This window comes from Sapajus apella, unplaced genomic scaffold (assembly GCF_009761245.1).
Source record: "Sapajus apella isolate SASKATOON/1434 unplaced genomic scaffold, GSC_monkey_1.0 scaffold2, whole genome shotgun sequence".
Taxonomy (NCBI): domain Eukaryota; kingdom Metazoa; phylum Chordata; class Mammalia; order Primates; family Cebidae; genus Sapajus; species Sapajus apella.
Genome location: NW_022436942.1, coordinates 71,408,475 through 71,431,756, shown reverse-complemented (window position 1 = coordinate 71,431,756; position 23,282 = coordinate 71,408,475). Strand labels below are relative to the sequence as shown.

At 50.8% G+C, this 23,282-nt stretch overlaps 1 protein-coding gene and 1 long non-coding RNA gene across 7 annotated transcripts in view; one reads left to right on the top strand and one right to left on the bottom strand.

Annotated features, from left to right (window-relative positions):
• Nucleotides 1–23,282, top strand: part of SLC8B1 (solute carrier family 8 member B1) — a 36,260-nt gene that overhangs the window by 6,397 nt on the left and 6,581 nt on the right. For 2 of the 6 annotated variants that reach the window (XM_032240519.1, XM_032240511.1), the window contains exons 2-14: nt 6,659–6,811; nt 6,899–6,951; nt 7,087–7,144; nt 7,286–7,391; nt 7,474–7,641; nt 8,868–8,975; nt 11,108–11,167; nt 11,453–11,583; nt 12,310–12,451; nt 16,724–16,845; nt 19,189–19,342; nt 20,121–20,201; nt 22,904–22,968. In XM_032240519.1, the coding sequence (XP_032096410.1) occupies nt 6,659–6,811; nt 6,899–6,951; nt 7,087–7,144; nt 7,286–7,391; nt 7,474–7,641; nt 8,868–8,975; nt 11,108–11,167; nt 11,453–11,583; nt 12,310–12,451; nt 16,724–16,845; nt 19,189–19,342; nt 20,121–20,201; nt 22,904–22,968 (1,401 nt within the window). Of the gene's footprint in view, nt 1–6,658; nt 6,812–6,898; nt 6,952–7,086; nt 7,145–7,285; nt 7,392–7,473; nt 7,642–8,867; nt 8,976–11,107; nt 11,168–11,452; nt 11,584–12,309; nt 12,452–16,723; nt 16,846–19,188; nt 19,343–20,120; nt 20,202–22,903; nt 22,969–23,282 lie in introns of those variants that run through there. The other 4 variants (XM_032240527.1, XM_032240512.1, XM_032240544.1 and 1 more) reach the window with 3 other exon arrangements.
• On the bottom strand, nt 13,571–18,617 carry LOC116525034. The gene is made up of 3 exons (XR_004257559.1): nt 18,480–18,617; nt 15,115–15,128; nt 13,571–13,585 (listed from the first exon to the last, which is right to left on the bottom strand). It is a non-coding gene; the product is annotated as an uncharacterized LOC116525034 (long non-coding RNA).

Genomic DNA, 23,282 nt, shown 5'->3' with positions numbered 1-23,282 from the left:
TTTTTTTTTTTTTTTTTTTTTTTTTTTTTTGAGACAAAGTCTTGGTCTGTTGCCCAGTCTGGAGTACAGTGGGCAGTGGTGGGATCTTGGCTCATTGCAACCTCCGCCTCCTAGGTTCAAGTGATTCTTCTGCCTCAGCCTCCTGAGTAGCTGAGAAAACAGGGGCACACCACCACGCCTGGCTAATTTTTATATTTTTAGTGGAGATGGAGTTTCACCATGTTGGCCAGGCTGGCCTCGAACTCCTGGCCTCAGGCACTGGGATTACAGGTGTGAGCCCCCATGCCTGGCCTCCATGTCCTTATTCTGTTCTTATCTAGGCGTGTGGGTGTTATTGCCCGCATTATACAGAGGAGGAAACTGAGGTTAATTTACTTGCCCAAGATCACTCACCTAGAAGGATGCAAATTAGGATTTCAACCAGGCAGTTTTATGAGAGGGGGCTCAGTAGAGGGAGCTGTCCTGCCTCCCAGTACAGCTATTATTGCTGCTCCTCCCAGAGGAGCAGATGGCAGCCTGCCTGCTTCCCTGGCCCCCATCTAGGGTCCTCCCTCCTGGTACTAGGCGGGTCCCTCTTTGTCAGAAACCCCTTGGGTGTCTTTATCTCCCTGGGAAATTCCTGGGCCCCAACAAAGCCACAGGCCCAGGCTTCGGGCAAGACTGAAACCCTCCCACTCCCAGTGTGGCTTTTGCTTTTAGGTGGGAGCTGGGGATGGGGTGAGGGACTCTCAGGACAGAAACCTGAGTCTTGCATCTGCATGTTTCGGTGGGAACAGTTGCTGGAGATTCCCAGGCCTGGGCTGGGATGTGCACACCATCACTCCAGCCTGGGGTACAGATGTTCTCTGTAAAAAGCCAGATAGTTGGGCCAGGCGTGGTGGCTGACATCTGTAGCTCCAGCTACTTGGGAGGTTGAAGTGGGGGGAATTCATTGAGCCCAAGAGTTTGAGGCTGCAGTGAGCTGTAATCATGCTTCTGTACTCCAGCCTGGGCAAGAGCGAGATCTTGTCTCTAAAAAAAAAAAAAAAAGAGAGAGAGAGAGAAGAAAGAAAGAAAGAGAGAGAGAGAGAAAGAAGAAAGAAAGGGCACGGTGCTCACCCTGTAATCCCAGCACTTTGGGAGGCTGAGGTGGGTGGATCACATGAGGCCAGGAGTTCGAGACTAGCTTGGCCAACATGGTGAAAACCCGTCTCTGCTAAAAATACAAAAATTAGTCAGGCATGGGGCACACACCTGTGATTCCAGCTCCTTGGCTGAGGCAGGAGAATCACTTGAAGCCGGGAGGCAGAGGTTGCAATGAGCAGAGATCATGCCACTGCACTCCAGCCTAGGTGACCGAGCAAGACTCCATCTCAAAAAAAGAAAAAAGAGAAAAGAAAGGAAAGAAAGCTACAGTAAGAGCTACACAGTGACTGTTCTCGGCTTTGTGGGCCACATGGTTTCTGCAACCTCTCACTGCCTCACAGTACCCGAGCACCACAGAAAGCACATAAATGAATGGGTGTGGTTGGCCCCAGTACATATTTATGGATGTAGAAGTTTGAATTGTATATAATTTTACATGCCATGAAAAATTCTTCTTTCAATTTATGTCTCCCAGTCATTTAAAAATCTAAGACTCATTCTTGGCTTGCAGGCTCTGCACAGTCAGATGGTGGCTGGATGTGGTCCAGGGGCTGAAGTTTGCTGACCCTTGGCTCACCCATGTGTTAAAGGGGAATCATTCCATTTGCCGGGCACAAGTGTTGGAAAGGCTACACAAAATCATGTAGTCATTCAAGCAGCCATTAACACAAATGTATTAAACCCCTGCCACAGGCCAGGCTCAGGGAAAATACAGGAATGCAGACGGAAAAATTCAGGCCAGGTTTCGTGGCTCACGCCTATAATCCCAGCACATTGGGAGGCTGAGGTGGGAGGATGGCTTGAGGCCAGGAGTTCAAGACCAGCCTAGGCAACGTAGCGAGACCTCCAACTCTCTCTTTTCTTTTCTTTTTTTTTTTTAAACAGAGTTTCGCTCATGTCGCCCAGGCTGGAATGCAATGGCACGATCTCGGCTCATTGCAACCTCCGCCTGCCAGGTTCAAGCGACTCTCCTGCCTCAGCCTCCTGAGTAGCTGGGATTACAGGTGCATGCCACCACGCCCAGCTAATTTTTGTGTTTTTAGTAGAGACAGTGTTTCGCCATGTAGGCCAGGCTGGTCTCGAACTCCTGACCTCAGGTGATCTGCCCACCTTGGCCTGCCGAAATGCCTGGATCACAGGCGTGAGCCACTGCACCCAGCCCTCAAGACCTCCATCTCTACAAAAAATAATTTTAAAAAAATTAGCTGGGCGTGGTGATGCATGCCTGTAGTCCCAGCTCCTCAAGGCAAAGGCAGGAGGATCACATGAGCCCAGGAGTTCGAGGTTGAAGTGAGCCATGATCGCCCCACTGCACTCCAGCCCGAGTGACAGAGTACCTTTTCTCTAAAATAATAAAATTCAGTAAACAAGGTAATGAACAAAATAAAGATTGTGATAACTGCTACGGAGGCAAAAATTGGGTGCTAACAGTGGGGATGGGATAGTAACTGCTTTACACAGAAAGCCTCTGAGGAGGGCAAATTTGAACACCTGTAATTTCGTTTGATTTCTCTGTCAATGGGGTTGGTATAATTAGTCCTGTGTTACAAATGAGACTGAAGCTTAAAGAGAGGGAGGGCTGCTACAGATGCAGCTCTTAGATGGTGGAGCTGGCCGAGTGTGGTGGCTTATGCCTGTAATCCAAGCACTTTGGGAGGCCAAGGTGGGCGGATCACTTGAGGTCATGAGTTCAAGACCAGCCTGGCCAACATGGTGAAACCCTGTCGTTACCAAAAATCACAAAAATTAGCCAGGTGTGGTGTTGCATGCATGTAGTCTCAGCTACTCAGGAGGCTGGGGCAGGAGAATCGCTTGCACCCAAGAGGTGGAGGTTGCAGTGATCCAAGATCACACCACTGCACTCCAGCGTAGACAACAGAGCGAGACTCTGTCTCAAAGGAGAAAAGGGGATGAGCGTGGTGGCTCACACCTGTAATCCCAGCATTCTGGGAGGTCAAGGCGGGTGGATTACTTGAGGTCAGAAGTTTGAGACCATCCTGGCCAATGTGGTGAAACCCCATTTCTACTAAAATATAAAAATTAGCTGGGTGTATTGGCGGGTGCCTGTAGTCCCAGCTACTTGGGAGGCTGAGGTATGAGAATCAGTTGAACCCGGGAGGCAGAGGTTTCGGTGAGCTGAGATCATGCCGTTGCACTCCAGCCTGGGTAACAGAGCAAGACTCCATCTCAAAAAAAAAAAAAAAAAAAAGTCGAATTGAGTGGCTGAGTGGATATTATGCTCAGGCTGTCCTGATCTAAAAAAAAGTATTTGGGTATTTTTTGTTTTGTTTTGTTTTTTTGTTTTTTTTTTTTTGACAGGGCCTTGCTCTGTCACCCAGGCTGGAGAGCAGTGGTGCCATCATAGCTCACTGCAGCCTCAATCTCCCGGACTCAAGCAATTCTCTCACCTCAGTCTGCGAAGTAGCTGGGACCCCAGGCGTGTGCCACCATGCCTGGCTCATTTTTAAATTTTTTTGTAATAATGGGGTCTTACTATGTTAACCAAGTTAGTCTCAAACTCCTGGGCCTAAGTGATCCTCCTGCCTCAGCGTCCCAAAGTGTTGGGATTACAGGCATGAGCCAGTGTCCCTGACCACTGATTTTGTCTTCCCCACTGGCGTGTGCTTTCTGAGGGCACGGCACTGTAGAGGGATTGACGGGGTTTAGCCTCTGCTCAGGGGATACTGTATGGTGGGCAGAGCTCTTAGCAAAAATTGGTGAGAAGGCCAGAGGCTCAGAGATAAGAAATCTTGCCTCCAGCTTGGTGTTGGTGGGAGTTGAGAGAGGGCTTGTGGAGGAGGTGGAACTGTGGTTTGACAAAGCTTTAAAAAAAGTATAATGAAATATACGTAACCTAAAATTTACTGTCTTAACTTTTTTTTTTTTTTTTGGAGATGGAGTCTTACTTTGTCACCCAGGCTGGAGTGGAGTGGTGTGATCTTGACTCACTGTATGTAACCTTTGCCTCCTGGGTTCAAATGATTCTCCTGTCTCAGCCTCCTGAGTAGCTGGGATTACAGGTGCACATCACCATGCCTGGCTATTTTTTGTATTTTTAGTAGAGATGGGGTTTCCCCATGTTGACCAGGCTGGTCTTGAACTCCTGACCTCAAGTGATCCACCTACTTCGGCCTCCCAGCGTGCTGGGATGACAGGCATGAGCCACTGCACCTGGACAGACTTGCAGTTTAACCATGACATTCCTATCACATTCATCATAAGGCTGCTCGTAGCCGGTGCTGGTGCAGACTTGTGAGAATTGCTCATTTCCCATTCCTGGGGAGAGTGAATACAGGTAGAACTTGGGCAGGGCATTCCGGCAAAATCCAGCAATGTTGAAGATCCCCCCGTCAGGACCTCGACAATTTCTATTTTTTTTTTTTTTGGGGGGGACGGAGTTTCGCCCTTGTTACCCAGGCTGGAGTGCAATGGCGCGATCTCGGCTCACCGCAACCTCCGCCTCCTGGGTTCAGGCAATTCTCCTGCCTCAGCCTCCTGAGTAGCTGGTATTACAGGCACGCGCCACCATGCCCAGCTAATTTTTTGTATTTTTAGTAGAGACGGGGTTTTCACCGTGTTGACCAGGATGGTCTCGATCTCTTGACCTCGTGATCCACCCGCCTCAGCCTCCCAAAGTGCTGGGATTACAGGCTTGAGCCACCGCGCCCAGCCCGACAATTTCTTTTGGACTACTATTTTGTTGGGCGTTTGTTGACTTCCAGTTGCCAGTTTCTTGTTCTAGAACCACGTATAAGTGTAGTAAGCTAGAGGTGCCTGGGAACTAAAACCTCCATCCAGCAATCCTCTCCCAGTGGCTGATGGGAGTTGGTGTATAAATACCCCAGCTCCCTTGCCCCCAGATGAAGCTCATGGTGGTGGTAACCGGCTCAGCCCAGCTTTCAATGGCAGCTATCCCCTCTCTGTACCACTTCTTTTCTCCTATTTTCTTTCTCTTTTTTTTTTCTTTTGGGACAGGGTCTCACTGTCACCCAGGCTGAGTGCAGTGGCATAATCCTAGCTCTCTGCAACTTTGACCTTCCAGGCTCAGGTGATAGCTCAGACTATAGGCGTATGCCACCAAGCCCGGCTAATTTTTTGTAGAGACAGGTTTTGCCCTGTTGCCCAGGCTAGTCTCGAACTCCTGGGGTCAGGTGATCCTGCAGCCTCAGCCTCCCAAAATGCTGCCATTACAGGCACGAGCCACCGCACCCGAGCTCACTTCCCTTTCTCTGTGTGTGTGTTCCTTCACTTTCCCAAACACACTATGTCTATCTCAGTCTTTGTCTGAGTCAGCTTCTGGAGGAACCCAGACCCGAATGCCCTCTGACTCAGCACTTTCACTTCTCAAATCCCCTCTAACAACATTTTTCTCTCATGTGCTCAGAGAGTCATGTGCGAAGAAGTTCACTGGTTATATTGAAAAATTAGACATACTCAATTGCCCAGTAGGGACATGGTTATCTCAGTGATGTATCACCCATAGTACAAAATACTCTGCTATGGTAAAAGACTCCTCAGGAGGCAGGGGAGAACACTGGGTTCTGGTGCCTCAAACTGCCTGGGTTCCAACCCTGACTCTCCCATTGAGTGCACACGGGCATTGTCTCAGTCTCCTTATCTATTTAATGGGCATGATAGTAGTTCCTTCCTCGCTTATTGTGGAGAGTAGGGATACTTTTTTTTTTTTTGAGACAGGATCTCTGTTGCCCAGGCTGAATGCAGTGCTGCAGTCACAGCTTACTGAAGCCTCAACTTCCCGGGCTCAGGCGATTCTCCCACCTCAGTCTCCTGAGTAGCTGGGACTACACATGCACACCATCATGCCTAGCTAATTTTTTTTTTTTTTTTTTTCAGAGATGGGGTCTTGCTATATTGTCCAGGCTGGTCTTGAAATCCTGGGCTTAGGCAATCCTCCCACCTCAAACTCCCAAAGTGCTGGGGTTATAGGCATGAACCACTGCACCCAGCCCTCAAAGAATTATTATACAGATTAATTGAGATACATTTTACGCTCTTAGCACTATGCTTGACATATAGAAATCACTATGGTATGTTTCAAATTCTGTGTATTAATGTGCGTGTGCGTGTGTGTGTGTGTGTGTGTGTGTGTGTATAAAATGGTAAAAGCAAATTATAGAAATGAGATTTAGGATGGACCCATTTCTATTAAACAAAACAAAGTGTGTAATAGGGTATATGTATAAATGTAATTGATCTGAGAAATGTCTGTAAGGATGTACTTCAAACTAATTATGGTGGAACCACTGGAGAGGGGAGATTATGGAGGGCAGGGATAAGAAAGCGGAATTTAGAAATCTTTATTATTTTTTAAAAAAATGTATTCATAAATTACTTGTATCAATTTCAAACAGATGTTTATTTTTTAAATTTAAATTGCCTAGTTGCCACCCAGAGGGTATGATGGCCTTGGAGACCAGGCTGGAGGGACATTATTTTTAGCTGCTTAGATAGGCCTAGTCCAGTCCTCGGGGAGGCCTCTGACTCTGATGTCCCCCTCCTTGTCTTCCTGCAGTGTCGCAAGGTGTGTGGCCTGAATGTCTCTGACCGCTGTGACTTCATCCGGACCAACCCTGACTGCCACAGTGATGGGGGCTATCTGGACTACCTGGAAGGCATCTTCTGCCACTTCCCTCCCCGCCTCCTCCCTCTGGCTGTCACCCTCTATGTGAGGCCCTGCCCCGGGGGGCTGGTGAGAGGAGCTGGTGGCCCCGGCTGGACTTGACTCTCCCTTCCCTGCCGTCTGCCCACCCAGGTTTCCTGGCTGCTCTACCTGTTTCTGATTCTGGGAGTCACCGCGGCCAAGTTGTGAGTTTGGGCCTGGGCTCTGGTCCGGCTTATCGTTGGGAGGAGGGGCCCCAGGAGCCTGACATTCAGTCACCCTGGGTTTGGGGGAAGGATAGGTCACTATGGAAATGCTTCCTGTCCACTTTTTCTCCATAGTTTCTGCCCCAACTTGTCGGCCATTTCCACCACGCTCAAGCTCTCCCACAACGTGGCAGTATCCTTTTGTCCAGTGTCCTGTGCCCTGGAGGGAGGGCAGTTATGGGGTGGCTGGGGGACAGGGTGGTGGCACATGGCCCAGGTAAGGCCTGGGTGGGCTGCAGCTGCGACCCTGGCCCCCCTTGACATACACCCCCATGGTGTCACCTTCCTGGCATTTGGAAATGGTGCACCTGACATCTTCAGTGCCCTGGTGGCCTTCTCCGACCCACACACAGCTGGCCTGGCCGTCGGGGCACTGTTTGGTGAGGGCAGCCCCGGTGAGGGGGGTGGGCGAAGCAGCAGGAGAGGGTGCAGGGCAGCTGAGATCTGGCGTCATCTCCCCAGGCGCTGGTGTGCTGGTTACCACGGTGGTGGCCGGAGGCATCACCATCCTGCACCCCTTCATGGCTGCCTCCAGGCCCTTCTTCAGGGACATCGTTTTCTACATGGTGGCTGTGTTCCTGACCTTCATCATGCTCTTCCGTGGCAGGGTCACGCTGCCGTGGGCTCTGGGTGAGCAGCTGTGGGGCTCAGGTGGGAGATTCCAGGACTGATGGGCAGGAGGTTTAGGAAGTACCTGGGACAGAGGGATGTGAGGGGTGATCAGTGGGGGTCTGGATTTGATGACGAGCAACAGAAACCCTTCTCAAGCTGGCTTGAGCAAAAAATAGGAACATGTGGGCCACGTAACCAAAGAGGCCTGGCAGAGCTGGCTGCTGGGAAGGAAATATTCAAAAGCTTCACAATTTTTTGGCCAGGCATGGCGGTTCACATTTAACATTCCAGGACTATGGGAGACTGAGGCAGGAGGATCACCTTGGCTCAGGAGTTTGAGACCAGCCTGGACAACATAGTGAGACTCCATCTCTACAAAAAAGAAAACAAAATTAGCTAGGCATGCGTTCCTGTGACCTCGGCTACTCTGGAATTAAGGGCAGGAGGATCCCTGGGGCCTAGGAGCTCGAGACTGCAGTGAGCCATGATTGTACCACTGTGCTCCAGCCGGGGCAACAGAGCAAGACTCTGTCTCAAGAAAAAAAAGTTTCATAATTTCCAATTTTAACAAGCAGTACAGGGGGATCTAACTGGGGCTACCCGGATGGTGACAGCAAGCATGCTCCCTGCAGATGGCTCCAGGGGGATGAATGGAGGCACAATTCGTGCAGAAGATGCACTGAGATGCAAGATACCCAGGGGCCAGCAACAGTGGGAGCTGTGACCACACCCATCCCCCGTGGCAGAAGGGGCAGGGAATGGAGTGGCGGAGCCCGTTGAGAGCTGTAGGGCTGGAGATACACTGAAGAGGGTCACAGGCCCTGCCAGAGACACGCAGCAGGGAAGGAATAGGAAGAAACACTCCAAACTCCCGAAGCTTCCGATTTCCTGTCTGATCTCCCATTGGCTGAACCTGGCTGTAGCCAGAGCTGCAGGGCTGCCTCCTCCCAGGGCACGGAGCGGGACACCGACCCTTAGTGCTCGAATGGCGGCCTGGAAGTCGTTTGCTGTGCCTGGCGTTACCTCCTCAATTGCAAGAGAGACAGGAAGGGAGATGGTCCTGGGAGGCGGGAGGAAGGAATGGGGAGCTCAGAGAAAAGGCCAAATTTGCCCACTGGTACCGGGCTGGGCTGACACATATTGCCACCACTAACATGCACCAGTGATAGATAGAGCTGCCAGCCCTTATTCTCTGGACCTGCAGCCAGGACACCACTTGGTGACAGCCTGCACCGTGTCTGCAGGGTACCTGGGCTTGTATGTGTTCTATGTGGTCACTGTGATTCTCTGCACCTGGATCTACCGATGGCAACGGAGAGGATCTCTGGTCTATTCCATGCCAGTTACTCCAGGTAGGTGTCTGCATCGGACCTCAGAGAGGACCAGCGGGGACTAGGAGCCTCTGTGCCCTTCACTGCTGCCCTGGGTCTCTTGAGGCCATTGTCCCCACCAAGTTCATCTCCTCTTCACCATGTTGGCCAGGATAGTCTTGATCTCTTGACTTCATGATCCTCCCACCTCAGCCTCCGAAAGTGCTGGGATTACAGGCGTGCACCACCATGCCTGGCCTCTTTATGCTTTCTCTACTCATCCTGCTGAGGTCCTGCCTCTATGCTTCCATGGGTGCCCATGAGCATCCTCATCTTCTGCAGGTTCAAGTGCGCTCCTTCTTCCTCTATGCAGTTGCTAGGGCAATCTCTCTAAGAATCGACACTGCTCCCTGCCCTGATGTTTCCCAGCACTCTCAGGGTAAAACACAAATGCTGCCATGACAGGGACACTGAGAACTAAAAAATAATTACAAAGAAATCAATAGTATTCAAACATAGTCATATAAACAAGTACATGCACACATACAAATACATGCACATATATATACAAATACACAACTCACACACTTAAATACATGCACACACATACATACATGCACACACATACACAAATACAACTCACACACATATATGCACACACATACATCCAACATAGATAAATACATGCACACACATACGACACACACAGATATACAACTCACAAACATATACATTTATAGATATACAAATATGCAGCTTACACACATATACATGCACACCCACTCAAATACACAACTCACACATACATGCACACAAATACATGCACATACACACACCCAACATATATATAAATATATGCACACTTACACATATACACAAATATGTGTGCACAACACATATGAATATATGCACACACATGCAACATGCATGCACATATACAGAAATTTATGCTCACATGCAACACAAATATGTGTACATACATATATATGAATACATGTACACGTGCGACACATGCATACACATCTGAAACAAAAACATGCACATGCATACACATACACACACATACAAACACGTGCACACAACACACACAAATATATGCATGCAGACATGCAGTGCACATATAGAGACATGCACACACTATACAAATATGTGCACACATGCAACATACACAAGTATATTCACACACATAACACACACAAATATGTATATACACACCACACACATGCAACACAGATACTTGCGCATACATGCAAACATACAATTACAAGCATGCACATACACAACACACAAAAACATAAATGCACAACATACACAAACACAAATTTATGCACACATACATAACACAAATACATGCGCACACAACACAAATACATGCACATACATACACAACACACAAATAATACACACACCAATACACAACATGCAGTACATATACACAAATACATGCACATACACAGCACATATACAAATACATACACACACATACATAACACACACACAACACACTCAAAGGCAGCATCAGAGCTAGAGCGGACTCCTCACTCTAGGAGGGCCGTTTTCCTTACAGGCCCCAGGCCTCAACATCCACAGGCCTCCTGAGAAGAGAAAAATAGCATGGGTTCCAGTTTCTGAAAAAGACAACACTGAAGTCAGTGAATGTCTGAGTTGTGTCTTCAGATGCCTCTGTTAACTTTAGCATTATAGCTGCATGCTTCCGTTTGGCCGTGTTTGGTGAATTAGACTTTCTCACTGTGCAGGAATTCCCGAGCACGCATGTAAACTGCTAGAAATCCAAAATAAAGAGGGCCTGGATGTGGCCAGAGCAGTGGCTCAGGCCTGTAATGCCAGCACTTTGGGAGGCTGAGGCGGGTGGACTGCTGAGGCCAGGAGTTTGAGACCAACCTGGCCAACACAGCAAGACCCCATCTCTAAAAAAATTTTTTAAAAATTAGCTGGGCGTAGTCTCAGCTACTCAGGAGGCTGAGGTGGGAGGATCGAGTGAGCCCAGGAGGTCAAGGCTGCAGTGAGCCGTGATCACGTCACTCCAGAGAAAGCTCCTGTCCCACACAACTAAGTAAATAAGATGGCTGGACGCTTGCAGCTTACCCCTGCTCTGTCCCAGCGGTGCCCCTTGAGAACGGTCTGGGTTCTGCAGCTAAGCCTGTCTCCTGCAGAGATCCTCTCAGACTCCGAGGAGGACCGGGTATCTTCTAATACCAACAGCTATGACTACGGTGAGTTCACGCCCTGTGCTTAGCTAGAGTGGGGGTCCCAGGGCAAGGCTGGGGTAGAAAGATGGAGCCCTCCAAGACCTGGGTTCCAGGAATGAGGCTGCAAATCGGCCCTATATCTCACTGCAGCTCAGGTGAGCCAAGGGCCAGGGTCACCTGCCCTCTGCTGGGCACTGGGCTTTGCCTTCTCCCGAAGGGCTGGGAGGACCGGTGGGGTGGGAGCAGGGAGGGTTTCCTGGAGGTCAGGTCAGCCGCAAGCACACCACACCACCCACCCCCTACACGTAGGTGACGAGTACCGGCCGCTGCTGTTCTACCAGGAGACCACGGCTCAGATCCTGGCCCGGGCCCTCAACCCCCTGGATTATATGAAGTGGAGGAGGAAGTCAGCGTACTGGAAAGCCCTCAAGGTGTTCAAGGTAGGAGGGGGCCTGGAGCCAGGCTCACAGCCTAGTGACAGCGGCAAGACAGTGGCTACTGTACCCTCTCCAGCTGTATGAGAGGGAGGGCCTGGGGTCCGCTGAGACCCTCTCAGAATACATGGGGAAACTGAGGCATGGAGTTTGGCTGATGACTTGACCTGGCGCTCTGCCCTCCAGCGGCCCCCAAAGACATCCATATCCCAACCCCTGGGGCCTGGGAAGATGCTGCAGTCACGGCAGAAGGGCCTTTACAGACATGATGGAAGATCTGGAGACGAGCCTGGCTTATCCTGTGGCCCAGTGTCATCACAAGGGTTGGCACGGAGAAAGAGGGAGACAGGAGGGGCAGAGTCAGAGACTGGGAAGTGGCCACAGAAGCACAGGTAGAATGATGTGGGGTCAGGAAGGCAGGTGGCCCTTGGAAGCTGGAAGGACCCTCATGCTCCCCTAGAGCTTCCAGAAGGAGCACCCCCTGCTGACCACTTGACCTCAGGACTTCTGCCCTCCAAAACTGTCCAGGAAGACATTTGTACTGTTGAGAGTCACTCTGTTTGTGGTCATTTGTGCCAGTAGCCAGAGGCACCCAGGCGCTTAGCCTGGGACCTGCATACAGTCGGCGCTCGAAAACAAACGGCCAAGCTCTTGAGTCACTGAAGTCCGTCTGTGGCTGGCTGGGACTCAGGCTTCCCTACGGACGCCCTCCCATCTTCGCCCCCTTGACAGCTGCCCGTGGAGTTCCTGCTGCTCCTCACCGTCCCCGTCGTGGACCCGGACAAGGATGACCGGAACTGGAAACGGCCCCTCAACTGTCTGCATCTGGTCATCAGCCCCCTGGTCATCGTCCTGACCCTGCAGTCGGGGACCTGTGAGTACCCCACCCCAGGCCAATCCACCTTCCTCCTGCTTCCCACATTCTGCAGTTTTCTTCCGCCCAGGCTGGAGTGCAGTGGCACAATCTCAGATCACTGCAACCTCCCCCCGCCTCTTGGGTTCAAGTGATCCTCCCACCTCAGCCTCCTGGGCAGCTGGGATTACATGTGTGGCCACCACACCTGGCTAATTTTTGTATTTTTCATTGAGATGGGGTTTCACCATGTTGGTCAGGCTGGTCTTGAACTGCTGACCTCAAGTGATTCACCCACCTCAGCCTCCCAAAGTGCTGGGATTATAGGTGTGAGCCACCGCGCTCGGCCAGTGGAGTTTTCGTCACAACCACACCAGGGAGGTTTTGGCTAGAGGTGGAATCCTGGACATACAGCTGGTGCTTATTATGTGCCTGTGCCATAAGGGTCACCAGCCTGGAAGTTCGCCCTCCTGCAATTAGTTGGTCCCATCCTGCTGGCCCCAGATGGAGACTGCAAAACAGGTAGCCCCTGGGCCACGTCCAGCTCTCTGGCTTGTTTGCCTGCATTTAAAAATTGGGGGATTTTACATTAAAATCTGGATTTTGGCTTCTCAAGATCCGGGCCACATTCCTGAAGGCAAAACTGGCTGGAGCAGAGAAGGGGCACCCGCTATGGGGTGTCTGCGACATAAATCATCACAGTTGCCTCCACTGCCTGCTGGGTGCCCCGGGCTGACCTTCCTTCCCTCATTTGTGCAACCTGGCTGCTCCCCACTGGCATTTGAATTGTCCCCATCTGCCCCAGAATGTCCTTTTCTTTCTTGCCCTTCTATGGTGGAGGAAATGCTCAAGCTTCTCGTCCCACATTTTATAGCTTCTGCTACCCAGGTTTCTTCCCGCTGTCTGACTAGTACCTCACGTGGCCCGTTTCCTCACTATCATCTGGGCTCCTCCCCCTCAGCCCAGGGCGTCGCTTGGAGGTAGGGGTAGGACTGCGGCATAGATGTGTGGCTGGGCGTGGCATTGTGCACTGTAACAGTGTCAGGATGAAATGGCCGCCCTGCCACATTTTCCGTGAATTTTCCCCCTGGTTTGTGGGAGGATGAAGGTGTGGAGGGAAGGAGACTAGGAGGTGAGGTGATTGATGTGGAGTGACTCAGAGCTGAAAAGGGCCACCCCCCAGGGCTGTCTGGTTCATCACAGCCCATTGGAGGGAATCATTCTCCATCCATTCTCCATGGAGCTGGGAAGCCTTGCCTTTCAGGCCAGGGCAAATGCAGGGACCTGCTTTTCCAAGCGTTGTGGCTTCCTTCCTTCCTTCCTCCCTCCCTTCCCTCTTTCCTTCCTCCCTCCCTCCCTCCCTTTTCTAAGCATTGTGCCTTCTTCCTGCCTGCCTGCCTTCCCTCCCTCCCTCCCTCCCTCCCTCCCTTCCTTCCCTTCTTCCTTCCTTCCTTCTTTCCTTCCTTTTCTCCCTCCCTTCCTCCCTCCCTCCCTCCTTCCCTCCTTCCTTCCTTCCTTTCTTCCTTCCTTCCTTCCTTCCCTCCCTCCCTTCCTTCCCTTATTCCTCCCTTCCTTCCTCCTTTCCTCCCTTCCTCCCTTCCCCTCCCTCCCTCCCTCCTTCATTCCTTCCTTCCTCCCTTCCTCCCTTCCCTCCCTTCCTTTCTTTCCTTCCTCATGTATTTTTTGAGATGGAGTCTGACTGTCACCCAGGCCTGAGTGCAATGGTGCGATCTGGGCTCACTACCACCTCCGCCTCCAGGGCTCAAGTGATTCTCCTGCCTCAGCCTCCCAAGTAGCTGGGATTACAGGCACCTGCCACCATGCCCGGCTAATTTTTGTATGCATTGTGTCTTCTTAAAAGAGCGATTCCCACACATCAGTCATTCACAGCCCATCTTCTCGATTTTTCTCTTACTCTATACTATTACATTTGATATTTTTCTTTGTTTTTCTTGAGACAGAATCTCACTGTATTGCCTGGGCTGAAGTGCAGTGGCGCAATCTTGGCTCACTGCAACCTCTGCCTCTGGGGTTCAAGCAATTCTCCTGCCTCAGCCTCCTGAGTAGCTGGGACTACAGGTGCCCGCCACCACACACAGCTAATTTTTGTATTTTTAGTAGAGATGGGGTTTCACCATGTTGGCCAGGCTGGTCTCGAACTCCTGACCTCAGGTTTACCCACCTCAGCCTCCCAAAGTGCTGGGATTACAGGTGTGAGCCGCTGCACCCGGCCACATTGGATAGTTTTCTTAAATTAGCTCATTATGTTGTCCAGGCTGGTCTTGAACTTTTGGGCTCTACTGAGTATTTGGGACTTCAGGCACATACTACTGCACCCAGCTTCAGATTTTTCTTTTAAGGCAAATTTGTTGAAAAGGAAACTGTGTCACCTGCATTAATAAGAAAGTATAATGGAAATGCATCATTTCCAGTAAATTCAAGGTAACTGCAAAAATAAACACAATAAAAGTAAACCACCAGCCAGGCATGGTGGCTCACACCTGTAATCCCAGTACTTTGCGAAGCCAAGGCAGGAGGATCACTTAAGGTCAGGAGTTTGAGACCAGTCTGGCCAACATGGCAAAACCCTGTCTCTACTAAAAATACAAATATTAGCCAGGTGTGGTGGCGGGCATCTGTAATCCCAGCTACTCAGAAGGCTGAGACAGGAGAATCACTTGAACTCAGGAGGCAGAGGCTGCAGTGAGCTGAGATTGCACTACTGCATTCCAGCCTGGGCAACAGAGAGAGACCCTGAAAAAAAAAAAAAAAAAAAAAAAAAAGAAACCACCGTACTTGGTCCTCCTGAGTCCAACCATGAGCTGGAAGCCTGTACTAGGGAGAACAGCAGGTGTGTGAGGTGTTCAAGTCCTGTTAGCATCTAATGGGAGCTTTCCTTGCTACAATGATGGAACTGAAGAAGGAATCCCGTTCCTGAGATGCGGTTCTGCAGCAGATAGTATCCTGACCACATGGCCTTAATATCATCTAGTGGTAGCAGGTCCACCCTGGGGAAAGACTGGTTCTGGCTAAAGCACTCTTGACCCCCTTCTGGGCTGAGCACTGTCTAGAGAAAACCCCTGGACTGGCTCCCAGCCCGAGGGGGTGCCGTGACTCAAGGTGAGCCTCCCCAGCAGCAGCCTCCAGCCTCCCCCTTCTCCAGGCGTCCCCCGAGAGGCATCTTTGTAAAGTGCTGCTTTTCATATGTTGTGGTCGCTCCTCCACTCAAAGACCTCCATGGCTCCCCAGTGCCTCTTGGGAAAAGTCCATGGCTCTCATTGGGCAGTGGCTTGATCTCGGCCCCCTGTAACCTCTGCCTCCCAGGTTCAAGAGATTCTCTTGCCTCAGTCTCCCAAGTAGCTGGGATTACAGGCGTATGCCACCATGCCTGGCTAATTTTTCTATTTTTAGTAGAGATGAGGTTTCAGCATGTTGGCCAGGCTGGTCTCGAACTCCTGACCTCTAGGCGATCTGCCCGCCTCAGCCTCCCGAGTGCTGGGATTACAGGTGTGAGCCACCACACCTGGCCAAGGCCTGGAGACTCTGAGCCCGCTGCCTCCCACAGCCTTTTCTGTGCTATTCCTGGCACGGATCTGCTTGATTCCATCCTACCCAACTCCCCTCTTCCCACAGAGCCCTTACACTCCTCTCTGCTTAACACTCAGCTCAGATCCTCAGTGTCTTCCCACCCCAGCCACCTCTTAAAATTCCCCTAGCACAGGAGTGACAAATACATTGAAAGGGCTTCCAACCCAGGCATCTGGATCCAAAGCCAGCCAGCTACTCAGGAAGCTGAGGTGGGAGACTGGCTTGAGCCCAGGAGTTCGAGGCTGTAGTGAGCTGTAAGTGTGCCACTGCACTCCAGCCTGGGTGACAGAGCGAGACCCTGTCTCAAAAATAAATAAATAAATCCCTTTTGAAAATCACCCATAATGTGTTCTGTACACAATTTTCTGTGTTCAACCTGCTCACATAATTCTTTTTCTTTTCTTTTTTTTTTTAAGATAAGGTCTTACTCTGTTGCCCAGGCTGGAGTGCAGTGGTGTGATTTCAGTTCACTGCAACCTCCACCTCCCGGGACTCAAGTGATCCTCCCACCTCAGCCTCCCAAGGAGCTGGGACCACAGGTGCCCACCACCACGCCCAGCTAAATCTCAGGCACATAGGAAGTGCCTACCTGACATCCAAACAGTCCGTTCTAAGTGGGTGTTATCTGCAGGTCTCAGTCCCAGAACCCCTCTGTCATTCTGAGGCAGCTGGGAGGGTACCAGCTCCCTTTCTGTCCCTTTGTAGACGGTGTCTATGAGATAGGCGGCCTCGTTCCCGTCTGGGTCGTGGTGGTGATCGCAGGCACAGCCTTGGCTTCAGTGACCTTTTTCGCCACATCCAACAGCCAGCCCCCCAGGCTTCACTGGGTAAGCAGCCCCGGCTCTCCGGTGGGGGGAGGGGATGCTGAGGTCCCCCCGGCAGACGTCCTGTCTGCACCTGGGAGGCACACAATGACAGGTAACTGAACTTTAAAGCTGCTCTTGAGAGTTTCTGTATCTGCCCAGGGTTTTGTTTTGTTCTGGTAGTAGCTTTATTTTGTTGAGATGTAATTCACATACCATGCAATTTACCCATTTAAAGTATACAATTTCATGGTTTTTATTATAGTTACAGAGTTGTATAATCATCACCACAATCAATTTTAGAGAATTTCATTACCCCAAAAAGAGATCTCATGCCTATGAGTCACTCCCATTTCCCCACCCCCTGCATAGCCCCTGGCAACTGCGACTCCACTCTCTGTCTCTATGGGTTTGCCTGTCATGGACATTTTATATAAATAGAATCCTACAATATGTGATTTCCTTGTGTTTGAGTTGGAGTCTCCCTCTGTTGTCCGGGCTAGAGTGCAGTGGTGCAATCATAGCTCACTGCAGCCTCGATCTCCTGGGCTGAAGCTGTCCTCCCACCTCAGCCTCCCGAGTAGATGGGACTACAGGTGCAAGCCACCACGCCCAGCTAATTTTTGTGTGTTTTTGTAAAGACGAGGTCTCACTATGTTGTCCAGACAACTCTCAAACTCCTGGCCTCAAGCAGTCCTCCCACCTCGGCCTCCAAAAGTGTCAGGATTACAGGCGTGAGCCACCTCGCCCAGCCTTGGGTTTCTAAAGACTTCCTAAGGGTAGAATGGTATGGCCTTTGTGGGTGTCTTTTTCCATTTTCTGTAGTCTAGGCACTCTAAGGAATATTTAGGCAGTTTGTCCAGAGATTTTTTTTTTCCTTAAAAGTTTACTTAATATTAAATTAGCTGGGTGTGGTGGTGTGCGCCTATAATTCCAGCTACTTTGGAGGCTGGGGCAGGAGAATCACTTGAACCCAGGGAGGCAGAGGTTGCAGTAAGCTGAGATGCACCATGGCACTCCAGCCTGGGTGACAGAGTGAGACTCCGTCTCAAAAAAAAAAAGTTTATCTAGTATTTTTATTTTGGCTGGGTGTGCTGGCTCACTCCTATAATCCCAGCACTTTGGGAGACCAAGGTGGGTGGATCACCTGAGGTCAGGAGTTCGAGACCAGCCTGGCCTACATGTCGAAACCCTGTCTCTACTAAAAATACAAAAGTTAGCCAGGTGTGATGGCAGGCACCTGTAATCTCAGCTACTTGAGTGGCTGAGGCAGGAGAATCGCCGGAACCCAGGAGGTGGAGGTTGCAGTGAGCCGAGATCCCGCCACTGCATTCCAGCCTGGGTGACGGAGTGAGATACCATCCTAAAAAAACGTTTATATAAAATTTTCATTTTTTAGTACTTAATGATTTTTAAATATTTTAGTTTTTACTTTTAGAAACTCTCAGTGAATGTACTAACCGAAGAGTGTTGAATTTTCAGCAAATGGATCATTTGGGGAAGTTGCCTTTTGCTACTTAGGGAAAATCGTCTTTCACTATTTTTTCAAGTACTGATGTGTGCCACAACGTGGATGACCCTTGCAAACATGCTGCTGAGTGAGAGAAGACACTAGCGGAGGGTCACACACTGTGGCATTCCACTGATGTGGAGTGAACGTGAGGCAGAGAGCAGAGTAGGGGTCCTGTTGGGCTGGTGGGGTGTGGATGGGGAGTGTCTGCTAATGAGTTACATGGATGCTTTTGGAATATTGGGTGGTATTTGGTTCAGAGACTGGAAATCTGTTGAAAGTGATAAGAAACCCTTTCCAGACAAAATAATGTATATTTTTTAATACATGAAAGGGAGTTTTTGTTTTGTTTTGTTTTTGAGACAGAGTCTCACTCTGTCGCCCAGGCTGGAGTGCAGGGGCATGATCTAGGTTCACTGCAACCTCCACCTCCTGGATTCAAACAATTCTCCTGCCTCAGCCTCTCCAGTAGCTGGGATTACAGACATGTGACACCACCCCAACTAATTTTTGTATTTTTAGTGGAGACAAGGTTTCACCATATTGGCCAGGCTGGTCTCAAACTCCTGACCTCAGGTGATCCACCCGCCTCAGCCTCCCAAAGTGCTGGGATTACAGGCATGAGCCACCACACCCGGCCTGAAAGGGAGTTTATTAAGGAAAAAAGAAAATAATATTGAACTCACGTTTTATTGAGCACTTACTATGTGCAGGCACCAATGCATATAGTAACAGGTTTTATGCTCATAACAAACTCATGAGGTAGATGCTATCATCCCATTTCACAGGTGAGGAACTGAGGCTGTGTTCCTGTTGGGGCTGGCCTTGGTCCCATCAGCAAATCATTCCCTCTGCAGCTCTTTGCTTTCCTGGGCTTTCTGACGAGTGCCCTGTGGATCAACGCGGCCGCCACAGAGGTGGTGAACATCCTGCGGTCCCTGGGCGTGGTCTTCCGGCTGAGCAACACCGTGCTGGGGCTCACGCTGCTGGCCTGGGGGAACAGCATTGGAGGTGACTCAGGGCCGGGTGGGGTTGAGTGGGGGTGAGTGCAGCCACATCTTAGCCCTTTCCTCCCCCAGCCAGAGTCGCATCTGGGCAGGTGTCCAGGGTGTCTGCCCTCTGCACCTGTGCAGTGTCCCTGTCACTGTGGAGTGAACAGCATCGGGGTGAGATAGCCCTGACTACAGTGGAACCAAGAAACTCTGCAGAGGCCCCTGCCTCTTCCCCACCCTCTGATGCGGGGATACTCAGTGGTTCCCAGAGTTCAGGCCGGACCTGGAGCCCATTGCGGCCCACCCTGCTTGATGTGCATGTGGTGTGTGACATGCAGGCATTCACACTTACATACATACATGCATACATACACCCTTCCCTAGCTGTAGCAGCCAGGTACAGTTGGCCAGGTTATGCACTGCTCAAGAGCATCCAGACAAGAGGATAAGGGAGCTGAAATCTAGCCCTCACCTTTTTGGGCACCTTTTTCTAATTCACGTGGAGGTACTGTGCATGTTAGCAGCAGACGAGACTTTGAAAAATTGGTAGCCTTGTTTTTCATACCCGCAAAGTAATTCCTGGTGGGAAAGAGTGGGGTAAAGGAATTAAGGAGGGAAGTGTGCCTTCCCAGATGCTGTGCCCCTCACATAGCACCCCACCAGCTAGTGCCCAGGCCCACGTGGGCATCCATCCGTGTTTGTTGCCTGAATGACCGTGGGTGAGAATGAAAGCGTGGATGACCCGGGAGGGCTGGGGAATCAACTCACCACTGGGGGGTCCTCTTGTTCCCACGCAGATGCCTTCTCGGATTTCACGCTGGCCCGCCAGGGCTACCCGCGGATGGCGTTCTCCGCCTGCTTTGGTGGCATCATCTTCAGTATCCTTTCAGGTCTGTTCTTGGCCTTAGTGCTGGTGTCACAGCCACGGGTGACACCCTTTCCTCCTGTGCCCCACCCTGGGGATTGGCTCTAGGTGTAACACCTGGCGCAGGTAACGTGGCTGCCCGAGCCTCAGGCTCCAAGGCTTTAAAATAGGGATGTGAGGCCGGGCGCGGTTGCTCAAGCCTGTAATCCCAGCACTTTGGGAGGCCGAGGCGGGTGGATCACGAGGTCAAGAGATCGAGACCATCCTGGTCAACATGGTGAAACCCCGTCTCTACTAAAACTACAAAAAATCAGCTGGGCATGGTGGCGCATGCCTGTAGTCCCAGCTACTCAGGAGGCTGAGGCAGGAGAATTGCCTGAACCCAGGAGGCGGAGGTTGCGGTGAGCCGAGATCGTGCCATTGCACTCCAGCCTGGGTAACAAGAGCGAAACTCCGTCTCAATAAAAAAAATAAATAAATAAATAAAATAAAATAGGGATTTGGGTCAGGTGCGGCGACTCACGCCTGTAATCCCAGCACGTTTGAAGGCTGAGGCGGACGGATGGATCACAAGGTCAGGAGCTCAAGACCAGCCTGAAACCCTGTCTCTACTAAACATACAAAAAATTAGCTGGGCATGGTGGCGGGTGCCTGTAATCCCAGCTACTCAGGAGGCTGAGGCAGGAGAATCACTTGAACCCGGGAGGCAGAGGTTGCAGTGAGCTGAGATCCTGCACTCCAGCCTGGGCTACAGAGCAAGTCTCTGTCTCAAAAAAAAAAAAAAAATAGGGATTTGGGGAGTGCTGACCTCCTAGGGGTGTTGTTAGGATCCAGTGAGGTGGATGAAATTCCTGGCCCCTGGTAAGAGCTCAGCAGAAGGAACTATTATTGTTAGGACAGTGGTGTGATAAGCAGGTGCCCGCAGGGTGGGCCTATGTATCTTATGGAAGACCCTCTCTCTCTTGCTTATAGGGACATGTCATGGCCTATCTTAGGGGTTGGCAGACTTTTTCTAAAAAGGCCAGAGAATTTTTTTTTTTTTTTGAGACAGAGTCTTGCTGTCACCCAGGCTGGAATGCAGTGGCATGATCTTGGCTCACTGCAACCTCCGCCTCCAGGGTTAAGTGATTCTCCTGCCTCAGCCTCCCCAGTAGCTGGGACTGCAGGCACATGCCACCACACCCAGCTGATTTTTGTATTTTTAGTAGAGACGGGGTTTCACCATGTTGGCCCAGCTGTTCTCAAACTCCTGCCCTCACGTGGTCCGCTGGCCTCAGCCTCCCAAAGTGCTGGGATTCAGGTGTGAGCCACGGCTCCCAGCCCAAAGAATAAATATCTTAGACTTTGGGGGTCATGCAGGCGGTTTTGTAGCTACTCAACTCTGCTGCTGTAGTGCAGAAACAGGCACAGACCATCTGAAAGCGAATAGGCATGGCTCCGTTCCAATAAAACTTTCTTTATAAAAGCAGTTAGTGGCCTAAATTTGGCCAGAGGGCTGATGTTTGTCAACTTTTGGTCTATATAGAAAAGATAGATACAGCCAGCCCGGGGCTGTGAAGAGAAAGAGCCTTGAAACCAGATGGTCGTGGGTTCCAGACCGTGCCCAGCACACAGCAGGCATTCGGCCAGCAGTGGATACTGTTGGTTGCTAAGGAAAGATGATCGCAGAGCGTCTGAGGGCAGCTCTCTCCAAGCTCCACGGTGACAGCCTCAGCAGCGGCTGCGGTGTGAGCAGCTGGCCGGCAAAACACAGGCTAACTGCGGGGACCTGGACGCCTGCCCTTTTAAGTCCCAGGCGGAGCAGGGACCTTGGTGGCCCTTTTGTTCCCACTGAGGCTTCTTCCTGGCTTTCGGGTACAGCCTCGCGTGACCTCTAAGGTTAGCTGGGAAGGAGGAAGCCCTGAATGACTCCTAGAGATGGCCTTCACCCACACACTATCACCAGTTCCCTCTAGGGACTGGGCAGTCCCTTCACCTCTCTTGGCCTCAGTTTCCCCACCTGCTGAGTGCTTACATGCGCCAAGCATTCCTGGCACCCTGAGGTATTCAATCCTTAGAGACTGAGCGGAACTTGTACTCAATACCCTTCTTAAAGGCCTAAACAGAGAGGGTCTCCTCAGATAGGGTATTTGGGGTAAAGTGGGAGTTAGGCATTGATCATAAAGCCCAGTAAGTTCATTCGTTTTTTTTCTTTCTTTTCCTAATTATTATGTTTTTAATTTTTGTAGGTCTGGGCACAGTGGTTCACACCTATAATCCCAGCACTTTGGGAGGCTGAGGCACGACGATCACTTTAGCCCAGGAATTTGAGATTAGCCTGGGCAACATAGAAAATTCTCTACAAAAAATTCAAAGATTAGCCAGGCATGGTGGCGTATGCCTGTGATCTCAGCTACTTGGGAGGTTGAGGTGGGAGAATGACTAAGCCGAGGAGCGAGTTCACACCACGGCGCTTCTCTACCCCACTCCTTCCCCCACTGAATCATTTTTTGAGATGGGTCTCACTCTGTTGCCCAGGCTGGTCTCAAACTCCTGGCCTCTAGTGATCCTCCCACCTCGGCCTCTCAAAAGTGCTGGGATTATAGGCATGAGCCACTGTGCCTTATTTTTGCAGTGGCATCCCAAGCCCCGGGGCTGAACGCAGTAGCAGGGAGGGGCTGCGTGGTTGGGTTATGCGCAGGCCATTCCAGCAAAACGTCCTGAGCTGGGCTGCAGACATCCTCGTGGGCGTGGGGCTGGGCTGCCTGCTCCAGATCTCCCGGAGCCACACAGATGTGAAGGTGAGTGGCACGGGGCCTCATCACGTGCTGGCTTCCCGTCCTCGGCCCTCTGGCAGGGGAGACCATTCCCATCTCGGCAGTTTCCACTCTGGAAAAGGGGACTTGTCTGTTCATGGCAAGACTGGTTTGTAGAATATTTTTAAAATATTTTGCATAGAGGGTTGAAAAAAATGTTTTCCTGGTAAGTTCATAAGAGTATGTAAACAAGATGTAGCTTGACGGGGAGGGGCAGGAAGGCCCTGGGTTTGGATCTGGGTCCCATCACTTAAATACCTGGTTGTATGACTTTGAGTAAGCTAGGACATCTAGGCCAG